At 39.8% G+C, this 15,654-nt stretch overlaps 1 protein-coding gene across 1 annotated transcript in view; it reads left to right on the top strand.

The window, feature by feature from the left end:
• Positions 1-5,720: 5,720 nt before the first annotated feature.
• Positions 5,721-15,654, top strand: part of LOC125916803 (ankyrin repeat domain-containing protein 26-like) — a gene marked incomplete at its 3' end in the record, with an annotated part of 36,202 nt that continues 26,268 nt past the window's right edge. Inside the window, exons 1-3 of the mRNA XM_049623086.1 lie at positions 5,721-6,118; positions 10,962-11,076; positions 11,238-11,411. Of these exons, the coding sequence (XP_049479043.1) occupies positions 5,892-6,118; positions 10,962-11,076; positions 11,238-11,411 (516 nt within the window). The remainder of the gene's footprint in view (positions 6,119-10,961; positions 11,077-11,237; positions 11,412-15,654) is intronic.

Here is a 15,654-nt window from a genome sequence, read left to right on the forward strand (position 1 = left end):
CATTTTTAAAGTTTATTTATTTATTTTGAGAGAGAGAGAGAGCACAAACTAGGGACGGATAGAGAGAGGGCGAGAGAGAGAATCCCAAGCAGGCTCCACACTCAGCATGGAGCCCGATGTGGGGCTTGATCTCACAAACCATGAGATCATGACCTGAGCTGAAATCAAGAGTTGGATGCTTCACCAACTGAGCCACCTAGGTGCCCCATGATTGGAATTAATAACATGGCAGTAGGAATAACCCCCACATTACATACTTGGCATAAGGGATAAGAGCTATTGTAGTATAAAAGTCCAAGCAGAAACTCCGAAACTGTCTCCAATCCCTCATTGAAGAGAGTAAACCAAAACCAATATTGTATCCTAGGAGAGATGCAGAGGGATAGTGCTACCACTCAGGATCTAAATGATGCAGGGATGGTGAACTCTATCATATTTCTGTTTGATTCACTCACTTGGCCCCTTCAGAAACTAGATGGATTGTAGTCGGAATCCATCTACAGTTAGAATCCATCCAATCTGTAGATGGATTGTAGATTGAAAATGTAGACTACTGTAAACTCACTCATATAGTAGCCCCAACCACAGTTGTTATTGTGGACCTCGTATTCCTTTCAGAACAGATTAATAAGACCTCAGATACATGGTATGTCACCACTGACTTGGCAAATGCATTCCTTTCGATTCCAGTTGTGAAAGTGGATCAGAAGCAGTTTGTACTGTATTTATATATGGACAAAGCATTCATTTTGTTTTGCCTCGGGATTATATTCTCCCACTCTCTGTCATATATTCTGAAAAGATCTGGTCCACTTAAACACTCCCAGAATATCTCATTGATGACATCATGCTAATTGGACATGATGGTGGCTGAAACGCTTTAGGCCTTGGTAAGACCACACGAATTGTCATCTCATTGACGTTTTGGGGGAATCTAGTCGTCAGGGGCATGTGAAGATATTAGATCAGGAGTGAGAGGCAAATTCCTGCATTTTGAATACCTTTTCACAAAGAAGAAAACACAGAAACTGGTAGGCCTCTTTGCGGTCTGGACGCAGCATAGTTTACACCACTGATTTCTCAATGAGTGTGGGGTGGGGGTGGGGTGGGAAAAGAATTCTGCTTCTCAGGGGATATTTGGCAATGTCTGGGGACATTTTTTTTGACATGTCAAAAGCTGTGCATATTTAATATATAGAATTCAATGAGTTAGGGGATAAGTATATACCTGTGAAACCATCACCATAGACCATAGACATACACATCACCTCCAAAAGTTTCCTCCTCTTTCATTATTACTTATTTTTTTGTAAGAACACTTAACACAAGATCTACCCTCTAAGCAAATTTTTAAGGATACAATGCAGTATCATTAGCTATAGACACTATGCTAATAATAGATTCATCTGGAGACATTTTCGATTGTCACAACTAAGGATGCTCCTGGCATCTAGTTGGCAGCCTTCGGGAATGCTGCTAACCATCCTACCATACACAAGAGAGACCCCCACCACAAAGAATTATCCAACCCAATATGTCCATAGTACCCTGTCCTACACTGAGTATTCCTTTCGTCCATATACCTTGGTGACACTGAAGAATGCAAGACTTAAGTTGGCCCAGAGCAGATGGGTTGTGCAGTAGGCACAGGCCGTGTGTTAAGAAGCCCCGCTGCTTTGGTCCTAGGATCCACTAGATACCATGGTATTAGTGGTAACAGTGGTGGGGGAAAGTTGTCCTTGGATCTTAGGGCAAGCCCCAGTAGGAGAATCACAGTGCAGGTCCGTGGCATCCTGATGTTGAATCTCCCATCAGAAGGCTGCCTGTAGAGCAGTCCTACGATAGACAGAAATGACTCGGTTTTAATCATTCATTCTATGCTCAGGCATTGGCTGGACACAGCCTGGCAGACACAAGGCCTTGGTATGAGTATTACGGTGGTTATGAAAATGTAGCAGCTGGCTACAGTTTGAACTAAAGTTCAACTGTGCTCTCCACGTTACAGCCTGTTGAAGACAAACCTGAACAGTGCAACTCTGTAGCTTTTATATTAGTCTGGGTCCAATAGAAGACAGATATGGCATAGTATTTTAAACAGTGGAAGTTTAATGGGGCTCCTGGGTGGCTTAGTCAGTTAAGTGTCTGACTTCGGCTCAGGTCTTGATCTCATGGTTTGTGAGTTCGAGTCCTGCACTCACAGTGAGGAGCCTGCTTGGGATTCTCTTTCTCCCTCTCTCTGCCCCTCTTCTGCTCATGCACTCTCTGTTTCTCTCAAAATTAAAAAAAAAAAAACCACAACAAAAGTGGGAGTTCAATATAAAGAATTACAAAACTATGATGGGATAGTAATTAAAATACCGAAAGAGAGCTCTGAAGGGTATCCTAGGGCTGAAGGACAGTACCACAAAATGTCTTCCTTCTAGAATGTGCTCTACTGGCTAACCCCTATTCATTCTTTAAGTTTTAGCTTTTTTTTTTTTTAAAGTTTATTTATTTTGAAATAGAGACAGAGAGAGAACATGTTGGGGAGGGGCAGAGAGGGGGGGACAGAGGATCCAAATCAGGCTCTGTGCTGACGGCACAGAGCCTGATGGGGAGCTGGAAGTCAAGAACCATGAGTTCATGACCTGAGCCAAAGTTGGACGCTTAACCGACTGAGCCACCCAGGTGCCCCTAAGTCTTAACTTTCATAGTACTTCTTCCTGTGCATCATTCCCCGACTCACTATCCTCATCTTCACATAACTCTGTTGGCCCTTTGTACTCACCCTAAATGTGGCACTAAATATAACTCACCTCCCTCCCTGAACATAGGAATGCCATGTTTGTTATTTCTTTATTGATTTTCTCTCACAATGTTAGAATAAAGAAGGTTCTCAATACATGTTTCTGATTTAACTTTATGGCCCCCTTGATGTGGTTCTCCCTGGTCAGGGATCTGCAGTGACACTGGCAGATCAGCCTCAATACACTTAAGCCCTCATATTGTAATCATGGTTTAATTACAATATAGTTTGTTTTCCTCCATAGATACAGTGGAATGCAAGGGAAGACACATCCAAAAGATTGAGTGAAGCAGCTGTGGAAAAGCATTTGATGAATTTCTTGGTAACTCGCTCTTTCTTTCTTTCTTTCTTTCTTTTTGTTTTTTTGTTTAAAGTTTATTTATTTATTCTGAGAGAGACACAGAGAGTGCATGAGTGGGGGAGGGGCAGAGAGACCCAGAGAATCCCAAGGAGGCTCTGCCCTGACAATACAAAGCCTGATGTGGGGCTCAATCTCATGAAACATGAGATCATGACCTGAACTGAAATTAAGGGTTGGATGCTCAACCAACTGAGCCATCCAGGGGCCCCTCATAGTGCATCTTCAAGACTGACAAGAGTGGGAAATAGCAGTGGGGAAACTTAAATGTGAGATAGGAAACCATGAAAATCCTAGAGGAGAAAACAGGCAACAACTTCTTTGACTTTAGCCACAGAAATTTCTTGCTTGACAGGTCTCCGAAGGCGAGGGAAATAATGCAAAAATGAACTATTGGGACCTTATTATCAAGATAAAAACTTCTGCACTGCAAAGGAAACAATCAACAAAACTAAAAGGCAACTAACAGAATGGGAGAAGATATTTTCAAATGACTATCAGATAAAGGGTTAGTATCCAGAATGTATAAAGAACTTACCAAACTCAACACCTGAAAAACAAATAATCCAGTGAAGAAATGAGAAGACATGAATAGACACCTTTCCAAAGAAGACATCCAGATGTCTTCCAGGCCAACAGGCCAACAGACACATGAAAAGATGCTCTTGGTAATTCTTTTTATTCTTTTTTCTTTTACATTTATTCATTTTTGAGAGACAGAGCACAAAAAGGGGAGGGGCAGAGAGAGAAGGAGACACAGAATCCGAAACAGGCTCCAGGCTCCGAGCTGACAGCACGGAGCCCGACTTGGGGTTTGAACTCTCAAACCATGAGATCGTGACCTGAGCTGAAGTCAGACACTCAACCAACTGAGCCACCCAGGTGCCCTGCTCTTGCTAACTCTTAAAAGGAGATAACGGGTGCTTGGGTGGTTCAGTTAGTTGAGCGTCTGACTTTCGATTTCAGCTCAGGTCGTGATCTCACAGTTCATGAGTTGGGCCCTGCATTGGGTTCTGCATTGACAGCCGAGAGACTGCCTGGGATTCTCTCTCTCCCTCTGTACGTCTCCTGCTCACACGCACATGTGCACGTGTGCACACACACACACACACACCCCGTCTCTCTCTCTCAAAACTAAACTTAAAAAAAAAAAAAACCCAGAAATAAAAAAAAAAAACAAACACAAAAGGAAAAGACTTTCATGACTTCTCTTTCACTGGTCTTTCACCAATGAAGATACACTCTTGTTATCCACCTTCTCGGCAGGGACTCTAGAACTCTCCAGAGCTCTGTAGGTCATTCCAGCGGCAAATTCTGCTGAAGATGCAGACACTTGCTTTCTGAGTTGCTAATTACAACCAACTTTTTGTCAAATCATTCCACCAACAAACACAAAATGACATTCAACGTCCTCTGAAGAAGTACTTAAATTAATATCTATGCATTTGTCTTGCTATAAAATATGGACACCACATTTTCAAATTTTGCTCATGCGTTTTGTGCAAATGCACAAAACCACAGTAGTTTCTGTAACAAAACAGTGGTTTCTGTTAATTTTTATTTTGGTTAATACTTGTTTTTTTTTTAAGCAAGGTCTATGACCAATGTGGGGCTTGGGCTCACAACTCCAAGATCAAGAGTTGCATGCTCTACTGAGCCAGCCAGGGGCTCCTACTTTGGTTAATTCTTGAAATCATTAACAAATGTAATAGGAATCTGGTGAGTTTAGGGTAGCTGGTTTCATATTAGCTGTTGTCAGAAGTTAAAATAGTAGTGTACTGATGCAAGAAGCAGACTAGTCAATGGAACACAACGTAAAACCCAGGAACAGGAAGAAAAAAAAAAAAACAATACCTGAAAATTTAATCTACGATCAAGTGGCATTTTAAACTAGGTGAGAAAAGATGTCTTATTTAGGACAAGCAAATAAACATTAAAAAAAAAAATTTCCTAAATGTTACACCATGCTCCCAAATAAATCTTGGATTCATTAAAGATTTAATTGGGGACTAACACCAACAAATAAAAGAAAATGTAAACGTAAGGTTGGGCCCAAGGGGAGGATTCAGAGGCGTGCAGAAATGCGGTTTCATTTCATCTGGAGAGTACGTTGTTTCCCCCCGCCTCATCAACTTGCACTTAATGTCACTAGCTGTCAGAGTCTCTAAGAAAACGTTTGCTGGTGCTGCATCTGCTAAATTCTATGGAGACCGGCTAGGGTCCAGAGGGATACGGAAGAAGAATAAACTGAGGGATAAAGAGATTTAGAGAGCTTTTTGAAGGGAAGTTTTCTGGGGGACGACGTCCTCAGTCAGCATCCCGAAGTTCAGCGTCACTCTAGCCTCAGTCGTATACACGGGCTGCTTTTCCACACCGCGATCCTAACTTTTGCAAATGCCCAGAAACGCTCAGCTAACTCCCAGCTGAAGGCACCCAGCCCTGCTGTCAAGCAATCACTGAGATTTGAGAGGTTGGGGCCTCGCACATGCGCTTTGGGTACCCTTGACCGCTAGCTCTCTGTGCGCACGCGCAGTGATTCCGTATTCCGAAGTGCGCAAGCGCACTTGTTTTAAGCGGCATTGCTTCCCGAAGGTTACCGTGAGGTGAGAGCTACACAGCCGCGGAGCGTCACTGCTGGGGTGTTGTGGCCAGGAGTGTTTGGCCTATCTGTAGCGCTAGTGTTGGGCTCAGGAAGTAGTGAAAAGCTGAGGGCGAGGTGAAGTCTCTGTGGAGCCCGTAGGCTTAGCAATGAAGAGGATATTTGGGTTCGGGAGTAAGAAGGGCGTGTCGCCCTTGGGCTCCGCTTCTGTTGGGCAGAAGAATAATAGGATTGACAACTTCCTGATGGGTTACCACGTCCGAGACAGAGATCTCGGAAAGATCCACAAGGCTGCCTGCGTGGGCAACGTAGCGAAAGTGCAGCAGATTCTGTTCTTGGGGAAAAATGGCGTGGATGATAGAGACAAGATGAACAGGTAATAGGGACTTGGAGGCTGGCAGGGAGGAGGCGGGAAGGACCTGGGAGAAGCGCACACCTGGTCTAGCTCTACCTGTGCATCGGAGCCCTGCGGGAGCTGGGTTTTCTTCCCTCCTGAGGTCCCGCTGCCCCTCGGTGGTGGGAACCCTACGTGGTCTAGCGCCCAGGCGGACAGTGAGAGCGGCAAAAACAAAATCTTCAGCTGCCTTGGCACGTAGTCGTGATTCCCGAAGAGCATTTTACTCTCAAGTTTGACGTGATTTACCCAAATTTCAATAGTAATACACACGAAATTAAGTGTTGATAACGTGTTGTTTTTAATGGACTCATTTTCATGCCATAATGTTATAGAAAAGTGCATAATGGGAGAAATAATTCCTGTAATCAACTTCTGGGCTAAAAATCCAGTATTCTTGGGATAAAAATCCAGTATCCAGTTTATGTCTGTGTGCTATTTACTGAGGGACCTTGGAAGGACATTTTGAAGTGGAAGATGGCTCTGAATAGGAGGACTCCTTTTTCTCAAAATGTGTACTCTTCCTGTATTTGTCAGTTTTAGGTAAAGCAGATGAAAGCATCATGGTTTTAAGAATGTTGAGTTACACATGCTCTTCTTGTGATGTCATTAAGGAAATTTTTGGACTCACTGTCTTGTACATCTGAAACTGATATAACACTGTATGTTAACGAACTGGAATTAAAATAAGAACTTATTTTTTTATATAGGAGGTAGATTTGCCCTTCCAGATATCAAAATGTACCTGAAATTTCCACAAATTATTCATTTACGAACAGCTGAAAAGACAGATAAAGGAGTGGTCCAGAGTAGAAAATGACAAACGTTCAAATATACGTAAGACTTTAAAATTTGATGCTGGTGACATTTCATATTAGTAGGAAAAGGTGAATTATTCGTAAATAGTGGAGAAACAGCTGATTTGGAGAAAACTTGTTAGAATTTTATCTCCCTAAAATAAGTTCCAGGTGGGATATAAATTAAAACATTTTAATATGCAAAATAAGAAAAGTAACAGAAAAAGCCCCCACAAATGCCTATTTACCCATCCTAAGAATGACTTGAAAAGCAAGAGTTTTGGGGGTGCCTGGGTGGCTCAGTCAGACTCTTGATTTTGACTCAGGTCATAATCTCAGGGGTTCGTGGGTTCAAGCCCTGCGAGGGGCTCCCTGCTGTCAATGTGGAGCATGCTTGGGATTCTGTCTCGCGCCTCTCTCTCTCTCCCTTTCTCTCTCTCTCTCTCTCTCTCTCTCTCAGAAAAAAAAAAAAAGAAATTGGGGGCCCCTGGGTGGCTGGTTAAGCAGTCCAACTTTGGCCCAGGTCATGATCCCGTGCTTCGTGGGTTTGAGCCCCGCTTCAGGCTCTGTGCTGACAGCTCAGATTCTGTGTCTCCCTCTCTCTCTGCCCCTCCCTTGCTTGCACACTGTCTCTCTGTCTCCCCAAAATAAATAAGTATAAAAAAAAATTTTTTTTAAAAATCAAAAATTCTGGAGATTGATTTAGCAACATAAAAAACTAAAAGCCTCTATCAGAAAATAATATTATTAAAATAAAAGACCATGCACTTGCAAATATTTACAACATATTTGTATCAGACAAAAAAATACATCTTCGTTTTACAGGGAAGTCTTTGAAATCAAAACAAAAAAAAATCTGTAATTTGAAATTGCATAAAGTACTTCTTTGCATATCGACACGAGACCAGTGGACATAGGGAAATATAGTGTCCCTGGTAAAAAAGAAATTTAAGTTAAAAAGGGAATGAAATACAGTTTTCCATCTACAACCTTTGTGAAAATAGAGTGATGGTGCTTATACTGCCGCTTAAAGTTTAAGTTGTTTTCGACTTTCCAATAGACAATTTGGTGTAAGTACCACATTTAAAAAATATGTATTCCTTTTACCCATCAATTTTATTTCTACTAAAATATCTTTAGGAAATTACTAGAGATAAATGACATACATTTTGCTTTTCTCAGCACTATTTAAAATAGCAGTGTATTAAGAACTCATATAATGGCTTTTATAAGTATGGCATTATATCCATAAGATGGATATGTGATCATTGAAGGTGGCGTAGGTAATATGCACAGAGATGCAGAGCTGTGCTTTAGTTGATCATTAAGTGAGAACAAAAATCAGTTTGATCATATGTACACACAAGCAGACTTTGGTTTTATGTTAAGCCCAAAAATGCACAAAATATGATTAAATTTGTTATTTCTGAGCCTTTGAATTTACATGCATTTTTCTTTTCCTTTAAAGAAAATCTGTGCTTTCTACAGGAAAAGGTGTATAAAAGTCCTATTAAAAGTTTATTATCAATAAAAAAGGTTTATTATCGTTGAAGAAATCCTGGAGAAAAGCAAGAATATGAATCTTATATACATGAAAATAATTTCTCACTTTGTGTTAAAAAATATTTTTGGATGTAAATTAAGAAAACCAAGTTAATTAAAATTTTTTTGAGGATTGGTATATTCTGACAACTTTTGGCCTCTTCAGAAGTAAAGGGAATATTTTTATTTGCATTTGTAGATTTTATTATGCATATATTAAACATATACATATATTTTCTGTTATATGTAGCTTTATTACATATAATAGGTAAATGATTTATATTAATCATGAAAACAAAATATATTAGTTTTGTGCTTATGAAAAAATAAATAGCAAATATAAATGATTATTGCTGTTTCAGAAGTATTGTTTTACTTTATATACCTTTTCTTTAAAAATACTGAACTCTCCAACTGTATTTATCCACTTTCCATCCATTTATTTATCAACTAGAACCTGCATGTATATTATATAGCAGACATATTCTCAAGATACTTTCGTTCTCAAAGACTTCATTTTGCACAGTATGAGCCAGATGAGACATTTTATTTATTTGTTTTCTAAAGATTTTATTTTTTTAAGTTTATTTATTTATTTTTTGAGAGGGGTGGGTGGGAGGTGGGGGGATGGAGGGACAGAGAGAGAATCCCAAGCAGGCCCCGTGCTGAAAGCAGGAACTTTTCAAATAGACTTTTCAAGGAGTCTCAGCACGGGGCTTGATCCAATGAACATGAGATCGTGACTTGAGCCCAAATCAAGAGTTGCACCCTTAACAGACTGAGCCACCCAGGTGCCCCAGATTTTATCTTGTTTATTTTTTTAAGTGTTATTTATTGTTGGGGGTGAGAGCATGAGCAGGGGGAGGGGGAAGGGGAGAGGAGAGACAGAGCATCTAAAGCAGGCTCTGCACCAGTTTTTATTTTTAAGTAAAGTAATCTCTATACCCATCGTGGGGTTCAAATTTACAACTCTGAGATCAAGGTCGTATGCTCTACTGACTGAGCCGGCATGGCATCCCTAAGATGAGAAATTTTAAATTCACGTATTAGGATCTCAACTGAAGTTTTCCTCCTTCCTTTCAATGTTTCTGAAGATAGGAAATTGTAAAAGATAACCTTTACCTGCCCTTTTGAAATTTATGATAGTATTAAATACTAATATTGATCATTGGAAATACTTGATTTTCATAAATCTATAGACCTCAATATTTAATAAAATGAGCTGTTCCTTGTTCCTGGTCATTGGAATCCTGAGTTTCCTTTGGCTTAAACTTTCTTGAGAAGAAAAGTAAGAAGTACTTAAAAATGTTTTTCTTTTGTTAATTTAGTCCTCTTTTCCTATAATGCTTTTAAGAACTAAAATTTATTTAAATGCCAATCATATGACTAGAACTGCAATAGACCTATTGTATATACCATCATTTCACATAATGGAAGGCACCAAGATTCTACGATGTGCCACTATTTTATGTACCAATAAAAAAAATTTTTTTTTAATGTTTATTTATTTTTGAGACAGAGAGAGACAGAGCATGAATGGGATAGGGTCAGAGAGAGAGGGAGACACAGAATCTGAAACAGGCTCCAGTCTCTGAACTGTCAGCACAGAGCCCAACGTGGGGCTCAAACTCACGAACTGCGAGATCATGACCTGAGCTGAAGTCGATGCTTAACCGACTGAGCCACCCAGGCGCCCCCAATAAAAAATTTTTTTAAAGTCTTGTCAGTTGTAGTTGTAAGACATTTTGAGTCATAAATTGCATTCCAATGTCAGAGATACCAAATGTGACAAAATGAGCATCTTATAATTATTGAAACACAGTATTCTTGCTAATCCTTAAAACATGTCTGCAAAGTAGGTAGAATTGTATTAAGGTACCTAATTGAAGTGTTGTCTATGTAAAGCAGTAGTAATAGTAAAAATTATAATCATATTATCCAACAATTATTGAGATGTTATTTGTACTAGGAAGTGTTCTAAATACTTGCATAGATCCTCATTTAAGCATCACAACGAGGTCTTGTGAGATAACTACTATTTTATTTCATTTTATTTTATTACTATCATTTTTTTAGTAATCTCTACACCTACTGTGGGGCTTCAGACTCATGACCCTGAGATCAAGAGTTACATGCTCTTCAGACTGAGCTAGCCAGGTGACCCGAGACAACTACAATTTTTATCCCCTTTTGTTGAGGACGTTGAGGATAAGTCTAAGCAATAACTAGTGTGTGACAGAGTTAAACTAGGATGCAAACCCAAGTGGAGCTGAATCCCGAGGTCATGCTCTCTCCAAACAGGCTGCTCTTTTATTAGTGTAATGAGTAATCACTACTAAATATTGTACTTTCTCCAGAGGAAAACTGAATCTTTGTTTTGGAGGCATAGGAATAACATGCTACTTAATGTTTACAATTTCCTGAATTAATTGCATGTTTTGAGAGAGTGCACTATCATTTCCTAAAAAGTCCTCTCACTTTTTTAGGACTGCTCTCCATTTGGCCTGTGCCAATGGCCATCCAGAAGTGGTGACCCTCCTAATAGAGAGGAAATGCCATCTTAACCTCTGTGATAATGAAAACAGGACAGCTCTCATGAAGGTATGTAGTAGCAGCTATGTCTGCCTGAGATGGATTTGATGTCATTACTTAGAACGAAAGTGAAGTTATTGCATTGAAACAAAACTAATTGGTGAAACCTGTGGCATGCTTACTTTAAATTCCCAGAACTTACACTCTGTTTCTTGGCATATCACTGACAGGCCGTACAGTGCCAGGAAGAGAAATGTGTAAACATACTGTTGGAAAATGGTGCCGATCCAAATATTAGGGATGTGAGTGGCAACACTGCTCTCCACTATGCTGCCTTTGGTGATAATATATCCATAATAGAGAAGCTGCTGCTATACAATGCGAATACTGAAGCAATAAATAAGGTAAAGATCTAATTTATACAATATTTGAAATTTTATATATATACATGAATATTTTAGCCACAAAATGTTTTATTTCATACACACACACACTGAATTCTATACATCAGGCCCTGTCATCATGGAAATAACTCCAATGCCAAGTCAGGGAGGGCAAGAAAAAGGTAGTGCCCACAGAAAGGGCAAAGTTGTATCTCTCAGCCACCCTTCCACCCCAGAAAGAAAATCTTTCCATTAGTGCCTACAAGTGGATGGTAGTCTCAGAGCCCATAAAGGACTAAAGGTCTAGAGGGGAGTGAGGTAATGATGGAGGCTGGGTGCTGTGCAGGGGCTTAGGCAAGGGGTGCTGCTGGGGATAGGTGGGAGGAGGAATGGAGACCAGACCCAGCAGGGAGAGCTTGGATGTGTGCAAGTGGGAGGAGAAAGCAGCAGGTTGTAGGTGCTGGGCACTGCAGGCCCCGGTGCTCTGAAGATGAGGGCATTGGGGTCAGGTCATGTCTAGACATCCAGCAAAGGCATCTACTTTTGTTGGTAGCCACTCTGCCAGCCATGTACCATGTTGGGGTCTCCCACTTCAGAGAATAGCTCCTGCTCAACCTTGTGTAGCTCCTCAGCAGGGTCGTAGCTGTACATGGGGAGTAGATGATGGCCACGCTTGCTGGCCCACCTGCCTTTTCTTTGACATGCATTGCCTTTCACTGCTGAAGCCTCTAAAGGAACACCCTTGGTTGACACGGGTAGGGTCAGTTTTACGTATTTGGAAGTTCAAGTATTCTGAACTATATTCTGAATGAAAATATTTGGAAATAATTATCTAAGATTTCCCTTTCTTTCTTTCTTTCTTTCTTTCTTTCTTTCTTTCTTCTTCTTATTTTTTATTTATTTTTGAGAAAGAGAGAGACAGACAGAGCATGAGGGGGGGAGGGGCAGAGAGAGAGAGGGAGATACAGAATCTGAAGCAGGCTCCAGGCTCCCAGCTCTCTGCACAGAGCCCATCGCAGGGCTTGAACTCATGACCCATGAGATCAAGATCTGAGCTGAAGTTGGATACTCTACCAACTGAGCCACCTAGGCACCCTAAGATTTCACTTTAAATAAGGATACTTCTAAAGAAGCATTAGAGAATACAGCTTTGTTTTATGTATTTATGGCAAATATTTATGAAAACATGTATTTAAGGTAAAACTTTGTTTTCAAATATTTTTCCCATCCAATTTTGTTTTTTTTAATTACTGAAAAATAACATAGGAAAGCAAAATTTGCCCTAGGCTTTGTGTTAAAACTCAAACATGCATTTTACAATAAGAAATATTGCTGCTGTTGACAAGTTCCTATTTGATAAAAAAGTGACTTATAAAAATGGGATTTATCTTTTATTGGCCAAGGCTTAAGAGGAAAAAGGGAAAAGGAGGGAGCAGTCAGAAATATGTGGGCCAATTTGGAAATTTGGCAAGTGAGAGAAAATAACAAGAAGAGACTGTTTGTTTTATTGTTTTTGTTTTTTTTCCCTCCAGTTTATATGTTTAGGCAAGGAGTCTTCAATTTTTGGGGGTAATAATTGTTACTTAGGATAAGAGTGAGTTATAAACCTGCCTAGAGACCAAGTGTAAGAGGACTCAGAGGAAATCAGATTGGCAGTGGTTGATGAAGTGGGCAAGGAGAGGAAAGAACAAATAATTAACTGTCATATAATCCTATTCTGGCAGAAACAGCCACTTAGATAAGAGTCTAAACTCTGCTGTGAAATCTAGAATATCTTGATGGGAAGTAAGAAGTTTATAAGTAATGAAATCAAGTTGCGTTTTGACTTTACATTTAGTCCCTGTTCTACCTCTGCTCAGGGAAATTAAATGCAGTTTTGATAAGTCACTCTTTTGGCTAAATCTTCAAATGATAGAGGGAGTTGGCCACATAGATGAGACTGATGTAATTGTCTGCTGCACCAGCTCTCAGCTAGAATTGTGGTGGTGAATCCCAGTCCCCTGGGGAAGTTAAAAATTTTGTTACAAGGCTAAACTCTCCTCTTGAACATTTTGAATAAATCTAGTAACATGTATACATAGACATGGATATTTAGAAATTTTTTTTTTTGAGATTGTGCTACAACTCTTGGTTAAGAACTATTGGGGCGTGTGGGTGGCTCAGTCAGTTAAGCATCTGACTTGGCTCATGTCATCATGTCACGGTTCACAAATTTGAGCCCCATGTTGGACTCTGTGCTGACAGCTTAGACAGAGCCTGGAGCCTGCTTCAGATTCTGTGTCTCCCTCTCTTTCTGCCCCTCCCCTGCTCGTGCTCTGTCTCTTTCTCTCTCAAAAATAAGTGGACATTTAAAAAAGAAAAAAAACTACTGAATGGAGGGGTACCTGGGTGGTTCAGTTGGTTAAGTGTCCGACTTCCACTCAGGTTGTGATCTCATGGTTCATGGGATCATGGGATCCCCCATGAGTTCATGGGATCTCATGGTTCATGGTTGCAGGGCATTGGGCCCTGCACTGATGGTGCAGAGATGCGTGAGGTTCTCTCTTTCCCTGCCCCTCCCCCAGTTGCTCATGCTCTCTCTCTTCCTCAAAATAAATAATTTAATTAAAAAAACCCAAAAGAACTACTGAATGGAGAAGTATAGTATATAAATTGACAGATGTCAAAACCTAAGAAATCTCTGGAAGACCTGCAGTTTGATACATGCTACTTCCTTCAGCTCTCTCCAAAAGCATTAGCTTTTCAACTTTCTCTACCTCTGTGAGAAGTTAAAGTGATTATTGGCTATAGCTGTTGGCTTAAGGAATAATTTTTCATCCAACCAACAGTAATTCACTGGCACCCATAGTGTTATGGGTAGTCTTTTAATAAGTAGAGTCTGACCCTTTAAGGATTTTATATCTTTTGTTACCTGTTCATTATGTTACCAAATGGTTATTACAAGCAGAGTTTTCCTGATTGCAATAGGAGAAAATCTTGAATCTTCTTTATTCGTTGAAGCTATGTGACAGCCTATCTTATGATGTCTGTTAAATTCATATTGCCCTGGCATAATCAAAATGATAGTTTTAAACATCGAAATGTAGTTAGTGACAGTACAGTTGGGAATTGTTTTAATAATTTAGTTTCAGCATTCTTGTGAACTAATTCGTCTACTTTATTAACAATCTGGGAGAATTAAACACAAATAGATTGCAGTTTTAATAAGCATTGGAAAAATTCTTAAGATGGGTGTTACAAGCCTTTTTGTTATAATTATTTTAGAGAGAGTGTGAATGGGGGAGAGGGGCAGAGGGGGAGAGAGAGAATCTTAAGCGGGGTCCACCCTAAGTGCCAAGGCCAATGTGGGACTCAGTCTCACAACCCTGGGATCATGACCTGAGCTGAAGTCAAGCGTCAGATGAGCCACCCAGGTGCCCCTCTTAAGAGTCTTAATAGCAATTTTTATTACATGTTGGGGTCTAAGTTTTTGGTAAAATGTGATACTGATACTTTAGGGAAGTTTTATGTACAAATATTTGCTTTATGCACAACCAAAATACAAGTGGGCTATTGACTAAATTTGGCCCCTGGATGTATTTAGTTTCCTCCATAGATTGAGTCAACATTTAAAATTATGACACTCGTGCAGAAATCTGGATTTCAGACTTTTCTTACAGGATCATACCTGGTACTTTGAGCCCATACTACTGTTTGGTATGCTTTGCAGCGGCTGCCCTTTTTATATGAGGCATGTGTCTCTCCAGTTTGCTACTGTCCCTACTCAGGTTCTTCACTTACTCGAGTCACCTACTTTGCCTCCATAAGCATTGCATTTGCAATTACTGTTTTATGATATAAATATATATATATATATATATATATATATATATATATATATATGACTGTACTAATCAGATCTCTTTTTGGACACAAAGAAACCTTGGTAATTTTTTAAAAGTTTACTAAGAGAAAGAGAGAGAGAATCCCTAGGAGGCACTGGGTTTGAACTCCTGAATTGTGAGACCATGACCTGAGCCAAAATCAAGAGTCAGATTCTTAACTGACTGAGCTACCTAGGTGCCCCTTTTTTATGGTATATTTTGGTAAAGATTTCAAGGATTTTAAGACAATCAAAATTAATTTATAATATATATTTTGTATTTTATGTTAATGTCTTAGGAATAGGATTGAATTTTCCAAGTTAGACTTTCAAAGTTGTTTTTGTATTCTATTTATTTATTTATGAAGGAGAGAGAGCACGTGCATGAGTGGGGGAGGGGCA

This window comes from Panthera uncia, unplaced genomic scaffold (assembly GCF_023721935.1).
Source record: "Panthera uncia isolate 11264 unplaced genomic scaffold, Puncia_PCG_1.0 HiC_scaffold_1186, whole genome shotgun sequence".
NCBI classification, from domain to species: Eukaryota; Metazoa; Chordata; class Mammalia; order Carnivora; family Felidae; genus Panthera; species Panthera uncia.